Here is a 21,935-nt window from a genome sequence, read left to right as displayed (position 1 = left end):
TGCGATTCAGAGGGGAAATGCCTGTTGCGTCTTGGGCACTAGTCCAACTTCAGAGGAATTCGAAGAAGTGTTTGACTTGCAACAATGATCGAACCCGTCTGTGACATTCATCAATGTTTCCCATTGTTGTGTTTTTCAAGAGATCCATAACCTTTAAGCACCTTTTTGCATTATTATTTTTGTATCAACCCATGTATATCTTGTAACCATCAAATGCATAATAAAGCACAAAAAATAAAAAAGGAAGGGGGTGGTAGGAGAAAAATATATATATATATATATATATATATATATATATATATATATATATATATATATATATATATATATATATATATATATATGTATATATATATATAACTGAAAACTCACACCCCAGAAGTGACTCGAACCCATACTCCCAGAAGCAACGCAACTGGTATGTACAAGACGCCTTAATCCACTTGACCATCACGACCGGACATAATGAGGTGATAGCCGAGGCTATTTGAACCACCCCACCGCCGGCACTCGGATAGTTATCTTGGGCATAGCATTTTACCAAATCACCTCATTCTTTGGGGCACACGTGAGGAACACAAATGCGAACAAGCCTGAATGGTCCCCAGGACAATATGCAACTGAAAACTCACACCCCAGAAGTGACTCGAACCCATACTCCCAGAAGCAACGCAACTGGTATGTACAAGACGCCTTAATCCACTTGACCATCACGACCGGACATAATGAGGTGATAGCCGAGGCTATTTGAACCACCCCACCGCCGGCACTCGGATAGTTATCTTGGGCATAGCATTTTACCAAATCACCTCATTCTTTGGGGCACACGTGAGGAACACAAATGCGAACAAGCCTGAATGGTCCCCAGGACAATATGCAACTGAAAACTCACACCCCAGAAGTGACTCGAACCCATACTCCCAGAAGCAACGCAACTGGTATGTACAAGACGCCTTAATCCACTTGACCATCACGACCGGACATAATGAGGTGATAGCCGAGGCTATTTGAACCACCCCACCGCCGGCACTCGGATAGTTATCTTGGGCATAGCATTTTACCAAATCACCTCATTCTTTGGGGCACACGTGAGGAACACAAATGCGAACAAGCCTGAATGGTCCCCAGGACAATATGCAACTGAAAACTCACACCCCAGAAGTGACTCGAACCCATACTCCCAGAAGCAACGCAACTGGTATGTACAAGACGCCTTAATCCACTTGACCATCACGACCGGACATAATGAGGTGATAGCCGAGGCTATTTGAACCACCCCACCGCCGGCACTCGGATAGTTATCTTGGGCATAGCATTTTACCAAATCACCTCATTCTTTGGGGCACACGTGAGGAACACAAATGCGAACAAGCCTGAATGGTCCCCAGGACAATATGCAACTGAAAACTCACACCCCAGAAGTGACTCGAACCCATACTCCCAGAAGCAACGCAACTGGTATGTACAAGACGCCTTAATCCACTTGACCATCACGACCGGACATAATGAGGTGATAGCCGAGGCTATTTGAACCACCCCACCGCCGGCACTCGGATAGTTATCTTGGGCATAGCATTTTACCAAATCACCTCATTCTTTGGGGCACACGTGAGGAACACAAATGCGAACAAGCCTGAATGGTCCCCAGGACAATATGCAACTGAAAACTCACACCCCAGAAGTGACTCGAACCCATACTCCCAGAAGCAACGCAACTGGTATGTACAAGACGCCTTAATCCACTTGACCATCACGACCGGACATAATGAGGTGATAGCCGAGGCTATTTGAACCACCCCACCGCCGGCACTCGGATAGTTATCTTGGGCATAGCATTTTACCAAATCACCTCATTCTTTGGGGCACACGTGAGGAACACAAATGCGAACAAGCCTGAATGGTCCCCAGGACAATATGCAACTGAAAACTCACACCCCAGAAGTGACTCGAACCCATACTCCCAGAAGCAACGCAACTGGTATGTACAAGACGCCTTAATCCACTTGACCATCACGACCGGACATAATGAGGTGATAGCCGAGGCTATTTGAACCACCCCACCGCCGGCACTCGGATAGTTATCTTGGGCATAGCATTTTACCAAATCACCTCATTCTTTGGGGCACACGTGAGGAACACAAATGCGAACAAGCCTGAATGGTCCCCAGGACAATATGCAACTGAAAACTCACACCCCAGAAGTGACTCGAACCCATACCTTTTTCAGTTGCATATTGTCCTGGGGACCATTCAGGCTTGTTCGCATTTGTGTTCCTCACGTGTGCCCCAAAGAATGAGGTGATTTGGTAAAATGCTATGCCCAAGATAACTATCCGAGTGCCGGCGGTGGGGTGGTTCAAATAGCCTCGGCTATCACCTCATTATGTCCGGTCGTGATGGTCAAGTGGATTAAGGCGTCTTGTACATACCAGTTGCGTTGCTTCTGGGAGTATGGGTTCGAGTCACTTCTGGGGTGTGAGTTTTCAGTTGCATATTGTCCTGGGGACCATTCAGGCTTGTTCGCATTTGTGTTCCTCACGTGTGCCCCAAAGAATGAGGTGATTTGGTAAAATGCTATGCCCAAGATAACTATCCGAGTGCCGGCGGTGGGGTGGTTCAAATAGCCTCGGCTATCACCTCATTATGTCCGGTCGTGATGGTCAAGTGGATTAAGGCGTCTTGTACATACCAGTTGCGTTGCTTCTGGGAGTATGGGTTCGAGTCACTTCTGGGGTGTGAGTTTTCAGTTGCATATTGTCCTGGGGACCATTCAGGCTTGTTCGCATTTGTGTTCCTCACGTGTGCCCCAAAGAATGAGGTGATTTGGTAAAATGCTATGCCCAAGATAACTATCCGAGTGCCGGCGGTGGGGTGGTTCAAATAGCCTCGGCTATCACCTCATTATGTCCGGTCGTGATGGTCAAGTGGATTAAGGCGTCTTGTACATACCAGTTGCGTTGCTTCTGGGAGTATGGGTTCGAGTCACTTCTGGGGTGTGAGTTTTCAGTTGCATATTGTCCTGGGGACCATTCAGGCTTGTTCGCATTTGTGTTCCTCACGTGTGCCCCAAAGAATGAGGTGATTTGGTAAAATGCTATGCCCAAGATAACTATCCGAGTGCCGGCGGTGGGGTGGTTCAAATAGCCTCGGCTATCACCTCATTATGTCCGGTCGTGATGGTCAAGTGGATTAAGGCGTCTTGTACATACCAGTTGCGTTGCTTCTGGGAGTATGGGTTCGAGTCACTTCTGGGGTGTGAGTTTTCAGTTGCATATTGTCCTGGGGACCATTCAGGCTTGTTCGCATTTGTGTTCCTCACGTGTGCCCCAAAGAATGAGGTGATTTGGTAAAATGCTATGCCCAAGATAACTATCCGAGTGCCGGCAGTGGGGTGGTTCAAATAGCCTCGGCTATCACCTCATTATATCCGGTCGTGATGGTCAAGTGGATTAAGGCGTCTTGTACATACCAGTTGCGTTGCTTCTGGGAGTATGGGTTCGAGTCACTTCTGGGGTGTGAGTTTTCAGTTGCATATTGTCCTGGGGACCATTCAGGCTTGTTCGCATTTGTGTTCCTCACGTGTGCCCCAAAGAATGAGGTGATTTGGTAAAATGCTATGCCCAAGATAACTATCCGAGTGCCGGCGGTGGGGTGGTTCAAATAGCCTCGGCTATCACCTCATTATGTCCGGTCGTGATGGTCAAGTGGATTAAGGCGTCTTGTACATACCAGTTGCGTTGCTTCTGGGAGTATGGGTTCGAGTCACTTCTGGGGTGTGAGTTTTCAGTTGCATATTGTCCTGGGGACCATTCAGGCTTGTTCGCATTTGTGTTCCTCACGTGTGCCCCAAAGAATGAGGTGATTTGGTAAAATGCTATGCCCAAGATAACTATCCGAGTGCCGGCGGTGGGGTGGTTCAAATAGCCTCGGCTATCACCTCATTATGTCCGGTCGTGATGGTCAAGTGGATTAAGGCGTCTTGTACATACCAGTTGCGTTGCTTCTGGGAGTATGGGTTCGAGTCACTTCTGGGGTGTGAGTTTTCAGTTGCATATTGTCCTGGGGACCATTCAGGCTTGTTCGCATATATATATATATATATATATATATATATATATATATATATATATATATATATATATATATATATATATATATATATATATTATTTACCCTCTCCCTACCCCTTTAGTCTCTGCGTGCTCCTTGAAAATACGTTAACACATAGTAAATGATTCCGCATTTATCTTTGCGATAACTGTCAATAGTCTAATTGGTCTAGACAGCCATTCATTACCATCTCCAGTATTGGGAAGACTGCCGCACGTGACGGAGCTCCCGCCCCTGACTGTAACTACCTCATTGGTAGTTAAAATAAAATACATCAACGATATTTGCATACACGTCCATAGAGACTTATGCTATTTTGAGTGAGTAGTCATTGGTTAAGTTCCCATAAACTAGCCAATAGGGTGCTGGTTTCTTTTGTAAATAGGGTGATAGGAAGGAGCGCTAATAGGCTACTGGATTACTTAGGGTAATACCGGGCCTTCGGTCTAGGAAGTGTCTGCAGTCCTGTGCAGCTTTTCTCAAGAGTAAGTGTCTCCTGATAGTGTGTGACGTCACGTCTGCAGCCTCGGCATCTGTCAGGGGTTCTGTTACTGAACGGGGCTCTGTTTGTAACGGGGCTCTGTTTGTAACGGGCCTCTGTTTATAACGGGGTTCTGTTTATAACGGGGCTCTGTTTGTAACGGGGCTCTGTTTATAACGGGGTTCTGTTTATAACGGGGCTCTGTTTGTAACGGGGCTCTGTTTATAACGGGGCTCTGTTTGTAACGGGGCTCTGTTTATAACGGGGCTCTGTATATAACGGGGCTCTGTTTGTAACGGGGCTCTGTTTGTAACGGGGCTCTGTAACGGGGCTCTGTTTGTAACGGGGCTCTGTTTGTAACAGGGCTCTGTTTGTAACGGGGGCTCTGTTTGTAACGGGGCTCTGTTTATAACGGGGCTCTGTTTGTAACAGGGCTCTGTTTGTAACGGAGCTCTGTTTATAACGGGGTTCTGTTTGTAACGGGGCTCTGTTTGTAACGAGGTCTGCTTGTAACGGGGCTCTGCTTGTAACGCTGCTCTGCTTGTAACGGGGCTCTGCTTGTAACGGGGCTCTGTTAGTAACAATATAATCATGTCCTATCGTAATGTATAGTATCGTATTCCAATCAATCCTGTCCAATCCCAGCTTATCGTGTGACAAACCAATCCATAGTCTAATCCAATCTGTCGCATCCAGTCTATTGCGTGCTAACACGATCTATCAAAAACTAGGCGAAAAATTAATGATAAAAGGCAGCGTATCTTTGCCCATTCTATAGTAACCCAGCCTATTCAAATCCAGCCAATCCTAATCCAGCTTGTCCTACCGTTACTAATCCTAAACAAAGATTTACATTCGCTCTCAATATGAAACTAAAAGATTTAAATACTTATACTCACCTAATTGTGTTTGCGGGGGTTGAGCTTTGGCTCTTTGGTCCCGCCTCTCAACTGTCAATCAACTGGTGTACAGGTTCCTGAGCCTACTGGGCTCTATCATATCTACATTTGAAACTGTGTATGGAGTCAGCCTCCACCACATCACTGCCTAATACATTACATCCGTTAACCACTTTGACACTGAAAAAGTTCTCTCTAACGTCCCTGTGGCTCATGTGGGTACTCAGTTTCCACCTGTGTCCCCTTGTTCGCGTACCACCAGTGTTAAACAGTTTATCTTTATCAACCCTGTCAATTCCTCTGAGAATTTTGTAGGTTGTGATCATGTCTCCTCTTACTCATCTGTCTTCTAGTGTCGTGAGGTGGATATCCCGCAGCCTTTCCTCGTAACTCATGCCTCTTAGTTCGGGGACTAGCCTAGTGGCATATCTTTGAACTTTTTCCAGCTTCATCTTGTGCTTGACAAGGTACGGGCTCCATGCTGGGGCCGCATACTCCAGGATTGGTCTTACATATGTGGTATACAAGATTCTGAACGATTCCTTACACAGGTTCCTGAAGGCTGTTCTGATGTTAGCCAGCCTCGCATATGCCGCAGACGTTATTCTTTTTATGTGGGCTTCAGGAGACAGGTTTGATGTGATATCAACTCCTAGATCTTTCTCTCTGTCCGTTTCATGAAGGACTTCATCTCCCATTCGTTATCCTGTGTCTGGCCTCCTGTTTCCACTGCTTAGTTTCATTACCTTACATTTACTCGGGTTGAATTTTAGTATCCATTTGTTAGACCATTCGTGCAGTCTGTCTAGGTCATCTTGTAGCCTCCTACTATCATCCTCTGTCTTAATCCTCCTCATAATTTTTGCATCATCAGCAAACAATGAGAGGAATGATTCTATACCCTCTGGGAAATGGTGTAGAATGATTGTAGATTGTGTAGATATCTTGGGGCCAATCAGCCTTGTTAGCACTCGGTGGATGTTGTTACCGCTCGGAGGACCTTGTTACCGCTCGGACAAGCTTGTTACCGCTCGGAGAGCGTTGTTACCGCTCGGAGGACCTTGTTACCGCTCAGAGACCGCAAACATTGCAAATTCATGATATCACTACAATATTAATATGATTTGCAATTATAATAATTGCATATTGATATCATACTCGTATCATTGTCGAGTATACCACAGTCATTATGCCACGCATTGTACCCAACCTCATTGTATACATGTGTTTCAGAGTGTGTGTGTCGCTATGTGTCGCGGGCCTCGTCGTGGCCACCTGCTCCCCTGCTCCCCAGGTAAGTGGCCACCTGCTCCCCTGTTCCCCAGGTAAGTGGCCCCACACCCCCCATCTCCCCAGGCAAGTGGCCCCACACTCCCCATCTCCCCAGACAAGTGGCCCCACACTCCCCATCTCCCCAGGCAAGTGGCCCCACAACCCCCCATCTCCCCAGGTAAGTGGCCCCACACACCCCATCTCCCCAGACAAGTGGCCCCACACCCCCCTTCTCCCCAGACAAGTGGCCCCACACCCCCCTTCTCCCCAGACAAGTGGCCCCACACCCCCCATCTCCCCAGACAAGTGGCCCCACACCCCCCATCTCCCCAGGTAAGTGGCCCCACACCCCCCCATCTCCCCAGGTAAGTGGCCCCACACCCCCCCATCTCCCCTGGCAAGTGGCCCCACACTCTCACCTGTCTCACTCCAACAACAGGTGAGCTGACATTTAATTAAGTTGCCGTGGAATATAAGACAACGTTGACAGCGAGTCTCCAGTGTTTGCCAGGTCAGGCGATAATGTGACAAGAGTAATAATGTAATGTTGACAATACCCATCAGAATGGGTGCGCAGGGGTCTGATGGCTGAGTGGACGGAGCGCAGGACTCGTAATTCTGTGGCCCGGGATTCCTAGGACCAGACAGAAACAAATGGGCAAAGTTCATTTCACCCTGAATGCCCCTGTTACCTAGCAGTAAATAGGTACCTAGGAGTTAGTCAGCTGTTACGGAGCTGCTTCCTGGGCGTGTGTGTGTGTGGAAAAAAATTAGTTAGTAGTTAGTAACAGTTGATTCACAGGTGAGAGGCAGGCCGAAAGAGCAAAGCTCAACCCCCGCAAGCACAACTAGGTGAATACAACTAGGTGAATACAACTAGGTGAATACATGCATTAGATGATTGTCTCTCACCGTCACAATACTAAAGAATTTACAATGAAACTAGACTCAAGAATTGTGTAGTGAAGAGAATGTATTCGTCTGTCTCGACGAATGTGACTATATATATATATATATATATATATATATATATATATATATATATATATATATATATATATATATATATATATATATATATATATATATATATATATATAAACTGAAAACTCCACACCCCCAGAAAGATTCGAACCCAGACAGCCATGAGCACTGTGCACCTAGGCGTACCTGGTTCCTCAACCGGTACCCCAAGATGCACCGTGCTCCTGGCTGTCCTGGGTTCGAATCCTTCTGGAGTGTAGATTTTTCAGTTGCATATTGGCCTGCATAGTGAGAGTATGGGAATACTGGAAGTGGCAGTGAACAAACAAGCTAACTGCACCTTCAACATATATATGGCAACAAGCCATCTGCAGCTACACTTATTCTTTAAATAATTCTGAACTTATCACATCTTACCAATTATATAACTAATTTATACAAACTTTAACTTTAATTAATATTATCTAATGCATTTTAATTAGTATTAACTAATGCATTACATTTTATAAATGAATATTTACAAATGCTTATTTCATTAACAGATTTACTAACACAAATTTACCGTTACGTTATTCACGCAATTTAGTTTTTTAAATGCTAATTGTTTTTTTTTTTAGACTGGACTTAAATTCAATAAGTCCAGTCAATTGAATTATTACAATCTCTTAAGTGAATAAAGAGTGCATTGCACTCGAAGTATCTTTAAACTATATTTGTGTACATTTATTCCTTGGTCTAAGTGTTTGCCTGTTTGTCCAACTTGGAATGTTATTGCAATGTTTACGTGGAATGTAATTGCAACTATGTTTACGTGGAATGTTATTGCAACTATGTTTACGTGGAATGTTTAAGTAGAATGTTATACACACGACCATTGCAACTACTTGCGAACTTGTAATCAGAAAGTTTTTCATGATATCAAGATTCGCAAATGCTGCATTCATATTAAATTGCTTTGGTAATTAAGAAATTTAATTGAAGTTATCATGAAATGGCAGAACTAGTGATTTTTTCTTTTATTCTAAAGAAAGTATTACGAGCAATTCGATTAGCTTTTCATTGACAGACTTGGGGGTTATTTTAAGCACCTAATACTGTATATGAAACTAATTTCATCATCTATAAAATCAAGACTATATATTTTTAGAGCCCTAAAAATCAATGAAGACAATACAGTTTATTTCTGGCTTTGATGATGTGATGAGTAAGCGTGTACCTAACCCAACATTTGTTAGTTTTTTATATACAGAAAATTGTATAACAGTTTCAGATTTATAAATTAAAATATCTAAGGAAGGTACACAATTACTTGATTTTCTGTTGTAAACTTAATGGATGGGGCTTTTAATGATCTATAATTAAATAATTATAGATTGTTTAATTCTAATAAAAATATGTCCAGATTGCTATTTTTAGGCAATAAACAAAACACATTATCAATATAGCAAAACCATGTAATATTAGGAGGTCAAATTCAGCTAAATAATTTAGTTTTTAAAAAAAGCCATATATTAACCTATGAGAGGGAGTTACCCATAGCCATATATTAACCTATGAAAGGGAGTTACCCATAGCCATATATTAACCTATGAAAGGGAGTTACCCATAGCCATATATTAACCTATGAGAGGGAGTTACCCATAGCCATATATTAACCTATGAGAGGGAGTTACCCATAGCCATATATTAACCTATGAAAGGGAGTTACCCATAGCCATATATTAACCTATGAAAGGGAGTTACCCATAGCCATATATTAACCTATGAGAGGGAGTTACCCATAGCCATATATTAACCTATGAGAGGGAGTTACCCATAGCCATATATTAACCTATGAGAGGGAGTTACCCATAGCCATATATTAACCTATGAGAGGGAGTTACCCATAGCCATATATTAACCTATGAGAGGGAGTTACCCATAGCCATATATTAACCTATGAGAGGGAGTTACCCATAGCCATATATTAACCTATGAGAGGGAGTTACCCATAGCCATATATTAACCTATGAGAGGGAGTTACCCATAGCCATATATTAACCTATGAGAGGGAGTTACCCATAGCCATTCCAAATTTGTGAAAATAGAATTTGTTATAAAAAAGTAAATTCGAGTAAATAGCTCAGTTTTTATCAATTCATAATAAAGTAATAGTGATGGGACAAATCAAACTTTGACTCGTCATTTATAAAAAAAAGTATATATTTAGATACTATTAATTTACGTCCTGGATTATATAAGTTATATACTGTTCTAATTGGTAAGATGTGTGATAGGACTATAATCAGGCAAGATGCAAACAGCTTATTGCAAGAAGTATGGGTGAAGATGCACTTGTTCTACTCTCATCATGCTCTTAATATGCTCAGGGTTATATAAGGGTCATATATAGGTATAGGGTTATATAAGTCTACACCCATCTATTATCTATCCATTATACTCCATGAAAAAGTGTTCAATCACGAACACTCTCAGATTATATCGTTTTTATTTTTCAAATGTGGATATTTTGGACAAATCTTTGTTGTGGTTATAATCTCAAATACTAAAATAATAATCACATTTGCATATTATTGGTTTTCTAATACATTTCCTGTCTATCATAATGTCAAAATCTATCTCCCGGTCTACTAATTCGAGCTCGTAAATTTTTCCTGACTTAAGACAGTCGTAAAATATACATTTTTGTTAATGGATGCAACTTGCGTGTTGGTCCACGCGAGGCTACAGTTATCATGGGGTCATTGTTAATACCATTGCTCGATTGATTGATTGATAAAAGATTAAGCCACCCATGAGGTTGCACGGGCATGAATAGCCCGTAACATCATTGCTCGTATTAGAGAAATGTTCTAGTTGATAAAGCTGCACAAATGCTAGTGGATAGTGGCTAGTGGCTGCACAAAAGGCTAGGTTAGTGATAAGAGACTTGGTGGTGGCCATGTTACCCAGGCATGACATCCTCTGATTGATTATAATTGGTAATTAAACTCGTTGTTTTGACAGTTAAATGTAAATATTGTGATAGCAGTTCACAGTGAACTTCAGTGATAATGATGAATGTTGTCTGTGAGTCACTGTTAATGGTGAGTCTGTGAGTCACTGTTAATGGTGAGTCTGTTGTCTGTGACTCACTGTTAATGGTGAGTCTGTGAGTCACTGTTAATGGTGAGTCTGTTGTCTGTGAGTCACTGTTAATGGTGAGCCTGTTGTCTGTGAGTCACTGTTAATGGCGAGTCTGTTGTCTGTGCGTCACTGTTAATGGCGAGTCTGTTGTCTGTGAGTCACTGTTAATGGCGAGTCTGTTGTCTGTGAGTCACTGTTAATGGTGAATCTGTTGTCTGTGAGTCACTGTTAATGGTGAGTCTGTTGTCTGTGAGTCACTGTTAATGGTGAGTCTGTTGTCTGTGAGTCACTGTTAATGGTGAGTCTGTTGTCTGTGGGTTACCTGTTCATCATTTCAAGAGTTCTTCTCCTCCAGCAACCTGACCTGTGGTTAGCTTCTCCTGGTGATTGCATGATCAACCACCTTCAGTCACCATGTAAACAGGAGACTGGTGTATACCACTAGCCATCACAGCCTGGTTGATCCGGCAGCTTCACATGGGCCTCTCGTGTTTTCTTCTCAATGGGTTCGTTTTGTACTTCCTTCGCCTTGTTCCAAGATGTACAAGTTTAGACCTGAGTGGCAGTCCCAGTACTCTAAGAACTTCACTCTTGTTAGGAGTGGAGAGTTTGGCTAGTGGTGAACCATTGTTGTTGTTGTTAGTGGTGAACCACCGTTAGTGATGAACTACCGTTAGTGATGAACCACAATTAGTGATGAACTACCGTTAGTGATGAACCACCGTTAGTGATGAACCACCATTAGTTTCTAACAGAAAGTTTCACTCATCACGTCCTGTATGAGTGGAACAACAGCGTCACCGTTACCGGCGAAGTCTGTTGACAACGGGCGTAATAAACAGGAGAAAAACGGTAATTCGAGAACATGGAGGGTGGTGGAAATAGTGTTGTGCTTACCTATGAGTACTTGCCTCTCATTGTCTGCGGGGGCGTGAGGTCTATGTCCCGCCTTCTTGTGTGTGTGTATATATATGTATGTATACATGTATGTATATATGTATGTGTACATATATATGTATGTGTGTGTATGTATATGTATGGGTATAAAGTATATATGGAAGCTGATCAGAATTACATTTCACCTTTGTAAATGCACATTAATGACACTATGTAAAAGACACATCGAACACTTTATGTAGGGCATATGTAAATCTGTGTATCTATGTATTTACGTATGTAGGTTAGCTTAGCATTTTAAAAGCACCGAATCACCTTCTGTGGTTGAGTGCTCAATAAACCCTTGAACTATATGTTTAACACTTCTCTAACCCTGTCCATGGAGGACAGAAGAAAATGTATATATGCTGGTTAGCATTGTAAATGTCTGGCCACGTTTGTGGTAGAAAATAATAATAATAATAATAATAAAAAAGCCTTCTTGCCTTCCTGGACCTTTTGCGCACTAATTTAGCTATTTAAGGTCTTAAAGTTGTGGATGGAGGTGGCTTCTACAACTTATTTTCAGAGCATTCCACTTGTTAAGTGCCCCTACTGGGTACGGGTATTTCCTCACGTTCCTTTGAATGATTTGCGTTTCAGGTTCCACTTGAGTCCTCTTGTGTTAATTTGTTTTAGTTTAAAGAGATTGTCCTTGTCCACCTTGTCTAACCCTCTTAGTATCATGTATGCTTTAATCATATCCCCTCTGTGGTTTTCATCCCCTGTGGTTGTGAGATATAGTTCCGTTTAGTGTGTCTTCGTAGTTTAAACCTCTTAGCTCTGGCACCAGTCTTGTTACAAACCTCTCTACACTTAAATCTTTCATTTAAAGTTTCACAAGGTGCGAATTCCACGACACCTATGTATATTAGTATACGTGCGGTACCCGGCTGCTCCCGGGTCTCACTATCTTCTATCCCTCCCCATTCTCCCACTCTGTCTATCTCCTTCTCATCTGTGCCTCTATCCCCCCCCCTCTCTCCAGCTCCCAGAATGGAGTGGTATATCACGGAGAAAGTCATTCTGGGACAACGGGGTAACGAACCCCCCTTTCAGTAGCGTTTCGGGTTGGTCGGGTTTTGAGCCATCGTGGCTGAGTGGGCTAAGGCAGGTGTCACACGACGCCGGTTCCAGTCACCACATTGTCTCAAAATGACTGTCTTGTTTGTGTGTGTAAATCACCAAGAAATTAACACGTGATGAGCAATGTGACAGTGTCAGGTCATGAAGGATGGAATGAAACAGGAAATTCCTTATTTCATGTCTTCCTTCCAGGCCTCACATTGTCTCACACACACACATAATTTATATATATATATATAAATTTATATATAATATATATATATATATATATATATATATATATATATATATATATATATATATATATATATATATATATGTCGTACCTAATAGCCAGAACGCACTTCTCTGCCTACTATGCAAGGCCCGATTTGCCTAATAAGCCAAGTTTTCATGAATTAATTGTTTTTCGACTACCTAACCTACCTAACCAAACCTAACCTAACTTTTTCGGCTACCTAACCTAACCTAACCTAAAAAGATAGGTTAGGTTAGGTAGGGTTGGTTAGGTTCGGTCATTTATCTACGTTAATTTTTACTACAAAAAAAAAAATTGACCTCATACATATTGAAATGGGTAGCTTTATCATTTCATAAGAAAAAAATTAGAGAAATTATATTAATTCAGGAAAACTTGGCTTATTAGGCAAATCGGGCCATGTATTGTAGGCCGAGAAGTGCGTTCTGGCTACTAGGTACGACATATATATATATATATATATATATATATATATATATATATATATATATATATATATATATATATATATATATATATATATATATATATATATATATATATATATACACGTAGATCGTCAATTGCATGTATATGCAATTGACGATCACGAAACACTGATCATTTATGTGCAGAAAATCCACAGAGAAATTAAAAAAAAAGAGAGATTTCGGCCGATCTGGGCCTTTGTCAAGATCGGACTCAAAGAAATGACAAAGGAAGAGTGGAGGTAGACACTAGACCTGACCACTATCTCCAGGGGAAAGAATTAATTAGAAAAAGGTATAGATTAGCTTAGAGTGGTCAAAAGAATTTAAGCAGAAAGAATAAATGATTAAAGAAAAAGCCCCATTGAACCCACATAAATATATTAATATAATATTGTTATGAGACAATGTAACTATCATAGTTTTTTCTTAAACTGTTGTGCAATATTGTAACTTAAATCTGTGTCAAGTTTGTACATACCAGTACTAACATTGAGAAGATTTGGACATTGACTAATTAGGGCAAACTCAATTAAATTCCGTTCCACAAAGCCATTGCAATTGGTAATGCTTTTCGCCCCATCCAAATTAATAGTGTGACCACACAAACTTGTGTGTAGATACAAAGCGTTAGACGTTTGGGCAGTTCTTATACTATAAGCATGTTGGAACATACGTAATTGTAAGGATTTTCCTGTTTGTTCAAGGTACACAGTCTCACAATCATTGCAGGGAATCGAATACACACAACCTGCTGTACCAGGGGAGTTATTTTATTCAAGTCTAATTTAATAAAAAAAAAAACCCTGGTACAGCAGGTTGTGTGTATTCGATTCCCTGCAATGATTTTGAGTCTGTGTACCTTGAACAAACAGGAAAATCCTTACAATTACGTATGTCCCAACATGCTTATAGTATAAGAACTGCCCAAACGTCTAATGCTTTGTATCTACACACAAGTGAGTTTCATATCAGTTCCTCATCGGCGGAGGCTCACTGCTTCCGTAAAGCAGAATGGAGTAGAGAGATAATAGGCTGCCCTGGGTAGACTGTCCTCGTACCACAGCAGCCCTACGTCGCCTCTGTGGATACAGACACGTCATCAGCAAACTGGCCGGTACTGGGGACACTAGGACATACCACTTACGGACTCTGACATAAACATACAACTCCTCCCACAATAGATGGCGTTGATTTTCCAGGCGCCACCTCACCAGAGGTCAGCAACAGCGACTCTTCGGGCTGACCAAGGCAGGAATCAAGCGCCTCTTGCAGGTATCATACCGCCACCACCAGATGGCGACGTCCATTTAGTGGGGGTTTAGGGAGCGGACTCACAGATGGCGTTGACGTCGCTGCTCCGTGCTCCGACGATGGAGTCGGGTTCGTAACAATTTACAATTACAGATAATAACACGTAATTACGAACTCATTAACATGAAATTGTTGATAAAAACTGGAATCAACATATCGTCCGGCCAACTACCTCAGAAAGCGCTGTTTCAACTTTATTTTAAAACTTCGTCATATATCCGCTTTAGGGAAATTTATTTATATTTTTATTAGTTGTTAAAGGTCATTTACGAACACTATGAAAAGGTGCAAAAACTACAGCAAACATGACTTTGGGAAGTGACTGTGGGGTGAGGTGTGGGGGGTGACTGTGGGGTGAGGTGTGGGGGTGACTGTGGGGTGAGGTGTGGGGGTGACTGTGGGGTGAGGTGTGGGGGTGACTGTGGGGTGAGGTGTGGGGGGTGACTGTGGGGTGAGGTGTGGGGGTGACTGTGGGGTGAGGTGTGGGGGGTGACTGTGGGGTGAGGTGTGGGGGGTGACTGTTGGGTGAGGTGTGGGGGTGACTGTGGGGTGAGGTGTGGGGGGGTGACTGTGGGGTGAGGTGTGGGGGGTGACTGTGGGGTGAGGTGTGGGGGGTGACTGTTGGGTGAGGTGTGGGGGTGACTGTGGGGTGAGGTGTGGGGGTGACTGTGGGGTGAGGTGTGGGGGTGACTGTGGGGTGAGGTGTGGGGGGTGACTGTGGGGGTGAGGTGTGGGGGGTGACTGTGGGGTGAGGTGTGGGGGTGACTGTTGGGTGAGGTGTGGGGGTGACTGTGGGGTGAGGTGTGGGGGTGACTGTGGGGTGAGGTGTGGGGGTGACTGTGGGGTGAGGTGTGGGGGTGACTGTGGGGTGAGGTGTGGGGGTGACTGTGGGGTGAGGTGTGGGGGTGACTGTGGGGTGAGGTGTGGGGGTGACTGTGGGGTGAGGTGTGGGGGTGACTGTGGGGTGAGGTGTGGGGGTGACTGTGGGGTGAGGTGTGGGGGTGACTGTGGGGTGAGGTGTGGGGGTGACTGTGGGGTGAGGTGTGGGGGTGACTGTGGGGTGAGGTGTGGGGGGTGACTGTGGGGTGAGGTGTGGGGGGTGACTGTGGGGTGAGGTGTGGGGGGTGACTGTGGGGTGAGGTGTGGGGGTGACTGTTGGGTGAGGTGTGGGGGGGTGACTGTGGGGTGAGGTGTGGGGGTGACTGTTGGGTGAGGGTGTGGGGGAGACTGTGGGGTGAGGTGTGGGGGGGTGACTGTGGGGTGAGGTGTGGGGGGTGACTGTGGGGTGAGGTGTGGGGGTGACTGTGGGGTGAGGTGTGGGGGGGTGACTGTGGGGGTGAGGTGTGGGGGGGTGACTGTGGGGTGAGGTGTGGGGGTGACTGTTGGGTGAGGTGTGGGGGGGGGGTGACTGTGGGGTGAGGTGTGGGGGGTGACTGTGGGGTGAGGTGTGGGGGGGTGACTGTGGGGGTGAGGTGTGGGGGGGTGACTTGGGGTGAGGTGTGGGGGTGACTGTTGGGTGAGGTGTGGGGGTGACTGTGGGGTGAGGTGTGGGGGGTGACTGTGGGGTGAGGTGTGGGGGGGTGACTGTGGGGTGAGGTGTGGGGGGTGACTGTGGGGGTGAGGTGTGGGGGGGGTGACTTGGGGTGAGGTGTGGGGGGGTGACTGTGGGGTGAGGTGTGGGGGGGTGACTGTGGGGTGAGGTGTGGGGGTGACTGTGGGGTGAGGTGTGGGGGTGACTGTGGGGTGAGGTGTGGGGGTGACTGTGGGGTGAGGTGTGGGGGGGTGACTGTGGGGTGAGGTGTGGGGGTGACTGTGGGGTGAGGTGTGGGGGTGACTGTGGGGTGAGGTGTGGGGGTGACTGTGGGGTGAGGTGTGGGGGTGACTGTGGGGTGAGGTGTGGGGGTGACTGTGGGGTGAGGTGTGGGGGGTGACTGTGGGGTGAGGTGTGGGGGTGACTGTGGGGTGAGGTGTGGGGGGTGACTGTGGGGTGAGGTGTGGGGGTGACTGTGGGTGAGGTGTGGGGGGGTGACTGTGGGGTGAGGTGTGGGGGTGACTGTGGGGTGAGGTGTGGGGGTGACTGTGGGGTGAGGTGTGGGGGTGACTGTTGGGTGAGGTGTGGGGTGACTGTGGGGTGAGGTGTGGGGGGTGACTGTGGGGTGAGGTGTGGGGGGTGACTGTGGGGTGAGGTGTGGGGGGTGACTGTGGGTGAGGTGTGGGGGTGACTGTGGGGTGAGGTGTGGGGGTGACTGTGGGTGAGGTGTGGGGGGGTGACTGTGGGGTGAGGTGTGGGGGTGACTGTGGGGTGAGGTGTGGGGGTGACTGTGGGGGTGAGGTGTGGGGGGGTGACTGTGGGGTGAGGTGTGGGGGTGACTGTGGGGTGAGGTGTGGGGGGGTGGACTGTGGGTGAGGTGTGGGGGGTGACTGTGGGGTGAGGTGTGGGGGGTGACTGTGGGGTGAGGTGTGGGGGTGACTGTGGGGTGAGGTGTGGGGGGTGACTGTGGGGTGAGGTGTGGGGGTGACTGTGGGGTGAGGTGTGGGGGGTGACTGTGGGGTGAGGTGTGGGGGTGACTGTTTGGGTGAGGTGTGGGGGTGACTGTGGGTGAGGTGTGGGGGTGACTGTGGGGTGAGGTGTGGGGGGGGTGACTTGGGGTGAGGTGTGGGGGGGGTGACTGTGGGGTGAGGTGTGGGGTGAGGTGTGGGGGGGGGGTGACTGTGGGGTGAGGTGTGGGGGTGACTGTGGGGTGAGGTGTGGGGGTGACTGTGGGGTGAGGTGTGGGGGGTGACTGTGGGTGAGGTGTGGGGGTGACTGTGGGGTGAGGTGTGGGGGGTGACTGTGGGGTGAGGTGTGGGGGTGACTGTTGGGTGAGGTGTGGGGGTGACTGTGGGGTGAGGTGTGGGGGGGGTGACTGTGGGGTGAGGTGTGGGGGTGACTGTGGGTGAGGTGTGGGGGGTGACTGTGGGTGAGGGTGGGGGTGACTGTGGGGTGAGGTGTGGGGGTGACTGTGGGGTGAGGTGTGGGGGTGACTGTGGGGTGAGGTGTGGGGGGTGACTGTGGGGTGAGGTGTGGGGGGTGACTGTGGGGTGAGGTGTGGGGGGTGACTGTTGGGTGAGGTGTGGGGGTGACTGTGGGGTGAGGTGTGGGGGGTGACTGTGGGGTGAGGTGTGGGGGTGACTGTGGGGTGAGGTGTGGGGGGGTGACTGTGGGGTGAGGTGTGGGGGTGACTGTGGGGTGAGGTGTGGGGGTGACTGTGGGGTGAGGTGTGGGGGTGACTGTGGGGTGAGGGTGTGGGGGTGACTGTGGGGTGAGGTGTGGGGGGTGACTGTGGGGTGAGGTGTGGGGGGTGACTGTGGGGTGAGGTGTGGGGGGTGACTGTGGGGGTGAGGTGTGGGGGGTGACTGTGGGTGAGGTGTGGGGGTGACTGTGGGGTGAGGTGTGGGGGGGTGACTGTGGGGTGAGGTGTGGGGGGTGACTGTGGGGTGAGGTGTGGGGGGTGACTGTTGGGTGAGGTGTGGGGGGGTGACTGTGGGGTGAGGTGTGGGGGGTGACTGTTGGGTGAGGTGTGGGGGTGACTGTTGGGGTGAGGTGTGGGGGTTGACTGTGGGGTGAGGTGTGGGGGTGACTGTGGGGTGAGGTGTGGGGGTGACTGTGGGGTGAGGTGTGGGGGCGTGAATGTGGGGGTGAGGTGTGGGGGGTGACTGTGGGGTGAGGTGTGGGGGTGACTGTGGGGTGAGGTGTGGGGGGTGACTGTGGGGTGAGGTGTGGGGGGTGACTGTGGGGTGAGGTGTGGGGGGTGACTGTGGGGGTGAGGTGTGGGGGGTGACTGTGGGGTGAGGTGTGGGGGTGACTGTGGGTGAGGTGTGGGGGGTGACTGTTGGGGTGAGGTGTGGGGGTGACTGTGGGGTGAGGTGTGGGGGTGACTGTGGGGTGAGGTGTGGGGGTGACTGTGGGGTGAGGTGTGGGGGTGACTGTGGGTGAGGTGTGGGGGGTGACTGTGGGGTGAGGTGTGGGGGGTGACTGTGGGTGAGGTGTGGGGGTGACTGTGGGTGAGGTGTGGGGGTGACTGTGGGGTGAGGTGTGGGGGTGACTGTGGGGTGAGGTGTGGGGGGTGACTGTGGGGTGAGGTGTGGGGTTGACGGTGGGGTGGAGGTGTGGGGTGAACTGGAGTGAGGGATGAGGGGTGAATGTGGGTGCGGTGTGTGGGGGGGACGGGTGGGGAGGTTGTGGGGGTGACTGTCGGGGTTGATGGTGTGGGGCTAGGTGACTGTGGGGTCAGTGTGTGGGGTGGTGACTGTTGGGTGAGGTGTGGGGGTGACTGTGGGGGTGAGGTGTGGGGGGGTGACTGTGGGGTGAGGTGTGGGGGGTGACTGTTGGGTGAGGTGTGGGGGTGACTGTGGGGTGGAGGTTGTGGGGGTGACTGTGGGGTGAGGTGTGGGGGTGACTGTGGGGTGAGGTGTGGGGGGTGACTGACTGTGGGGTGAGGGTGGGGTGACTGTGGGGTGAGGGTGTGGGGGTGCTGTTGGGTGAGGGTGTGGGGGGGGGTGACTGTGGGGTGAGGTGTGGGGGTGACTTGTGGGGGAGGCTGTGGAGGGGTGACGGTGTGGGGTGAGGGGTGGGGGTGTAGCTTGGGTGAGGCTGTGGGGGGGAGTGGGGTGAGGTGTGGGGGTGACTGTGGGGTGAGGGTGTGGGGGTGACGGTGGGGTGAGGTGTGGGGTGACTGTGGGGTGAGGTGTGGGGTGACGTTGGGTGAGGTTAGTGGGGGGGTGATGACTGTGGGGTGAGGTGTGGGGGTGGACTGTGGGGTGAGGTGTGGGGGTGACTGTTGGGTGAGGTGTGGGGGGGGGGTGACTGTGGGGTGAGGTGTGGGGGGACTGTGGGGTGAGGTGTGGGGGGGTTGACTGTCGGGGTGAGGTGTTGGGGTGACTGTGGGGTGAGGTGTGGGGGGTGACTGTGGGTGAGGTGTGGGGGTGACTGTTGGGTGAGGTGTGGGGGTGACTGTTGGGGTGAGGTGGCGGGGTGGACTGGGGGTGAGGTTGTGGGGGGTGACTGTGGGGTGAGGTGTGGGGGTGACTGTTGGGTGAGGTGTGGGGGTGACTGTGGTGGTGAGGTGTGGGGGTGACTGTGGGGTGAGGTGTGGGGGGGTGACGTGGGGTGAGGTGTGGGGGGGTGACTGTGGGGTGAGGTGTGGGGTGAGGTGTGGGGGGGGGGTGACTGTGGGGTGAGGTGTGGGGGGTGACTGTGGGGTGAGGTGTGGGGGGGTGACTGTGGGGTGAGGTGTGGGGGGTGACCTGTGGGGTGAGGTGTGGGGGGGGTGACTGTGGGGTGAGGTGTGGGGGTGACTGTGGGGTGAGGTGTGGGGGTGACTGTTGGGTGAGGTGTGGGGGTGACTGTGGGGTGAGGTGTGGGGGGTGACTGTGGGGTGAGGTGTGGGGTGACTGTGGGGTGAGGTGTGGGGTGACTGTGGTGAGGTGTGGGGGTGACTGTGGGGTGAGGTGTGGGGGTGACTGTTGGGTGAGGTGTGGGGGTGACTGTTGGGGTGAGGTGTGGGGGTGACTGTGGGGTGAGGTGTGGGGGTTGACTGTTGGGTGAGGTTGTGGGGGTGACTGTGGGGTGAGGTGTGGGGGGGTGACTGTGTGGGTGAGGTTGTGGGGGTGACTGTGGGGTGAGGTGTGGGGGTGACTGTGGGTGAGGTGTGGGGGGGGTGACTGTGGGGTGAGGTGTGGGGGGGGTGTACTGTGGGGTGAAGTGTGGGGTGAGGTGTGGGGGTGACTGTTGGGTGAGGTGTGGGGGGTGACTGTGGGGTGAGGTGTGGGGGGTGACTGTGGGGTGAGGTGTGGGGGGGTGACTGTGGGGGTGAGGTGTGGGGGGGTGACTGTGGGTGAGGTGTGGCGGGGTGACTGTGGGGTGAGGTGTGGGGTGAGGTGTGGGGGTGACTGTTGGGTGAGGTGTGGGGGGTGACTGTGGGGTGACTGTGGGGGTGAGTGTGGGGGGGGTGACTGTGGGGTGAGGTGTGGGGGGTGACTGTGGGGGTGAGGTGTGGGGGGGTGACTGTGGGGTGAGGTGTGGGGTGACTGTGGGGTGAGGTGTGGGGGTGACTGTGGGGTGAGGTGTGGGGGTGACTGTGGGGTGAGGTGTGGGGGGGGTGACTGTGGGGTGAGGTGTGGGGGGTGACTGTGAGGTGAGGTGTGGGGGTGACTGTGGGGTGAGGTGTGGGTGGTGACTGTGGGGTGAGGTGTGGGGGGGGGTGACTGTGGGGTGAGGTGTGGGGGGTGACTGTGGGGTGAGGTGTGGGGGTGACTGTGGGGTGAGGTGTGGGGGTGACTGTGGGGTGAGGTGTGGGGGTGACTGTCGGGTGAGGTGTGGGGGTGACTGTGGGGTGAGGTGTGGGGGGGGGGTGACTGTGGGGTGAGGTGTGGGGTGAGGTGTGGGGGTGACTGTGGGTGTGAAGGTGTATCAATGAACCCAATAAAATACAATCAAATACAGCCGCACATAATGCAGCAGAATACACTTACACTCAGGCAAGCGTGACTACACATCGTTAAGTGTGACTTTATCTTAACCAGCAAATTAATTAGTCCGGACCATCTAAATGGCATAAATCTTCAGGAATTAATTAAGATCGAATCCACTCTGGGAATTAAACAATGGCCCGGGAATTTAGTCTTTATTGCAGGAGGCTCCATTGTCTTGCACTCTCCTCCTTGTGAGTGAATGTCACTCTCTTGCACTCTCCTTGTGAGTGAATGTCACTCTCTTGCACTCTCCTCCTTGTGAGTGAATGTCACTCTCTTGCACTCTCCTTGTCACTGTCATTGTCACTGTCTTGCACTCTCCTCCTTGTGAGTGAATGTCACTCTCTTGCACTCTCCTTGTCACTGTCATTGTCACTGTCTTGCACTCTCCTCCTTGTGAGTGAATGTCACTCTCTTGCACTCTCCTTGTCACTGTCATTGTCACTGTCTTACACTCTCCTCCTTGTGAGTGAATGTCACTCTCTTGC

General features: G+C 49.0%; 1 protein-coding gene across 1 annotated transcript in view; it reads left to right on the top strand.

The window, feature by feature from the left end:
- The window catches only part of LOC138365216 (uncharacterized), a 61,291-nt gene that overhangs the window by 18,408 nt on the left and 20,948 nt on the right, over positions 1-21,935 (top strand). The window contains exon 2 of the mRNA XM_069325469.1: positions 6,724-6,784. Within this exon, the coding sequence (XP_069181570.1) occupies positions 6,724-6,784 (61 nt within the window). The remainder of the gene's footprint in view (positions 1-6,723; positions 6,785-21,935) is intronic.

The sequence above is a fragment of the Procambarus clarkii genome, chromosome 16 (assembly GCF_040958095.1).
Source record: "Procambarus clarkii isolate CNS0578487 chromosome 16, FALCON_Pclarkii_2.0, whole genome shotgun sequence".
Lineage (NCBI taxonomy): Eukaryota > Metazoa > Arthropoda > Malacostraca > Decapoda > Cambaridae > Procambarus > Procambarus clarkii.
Note: the sequence above shows the minus strand (reverse complement) of the source record. Positions and strands in the feature narration are given on the sequence as shown.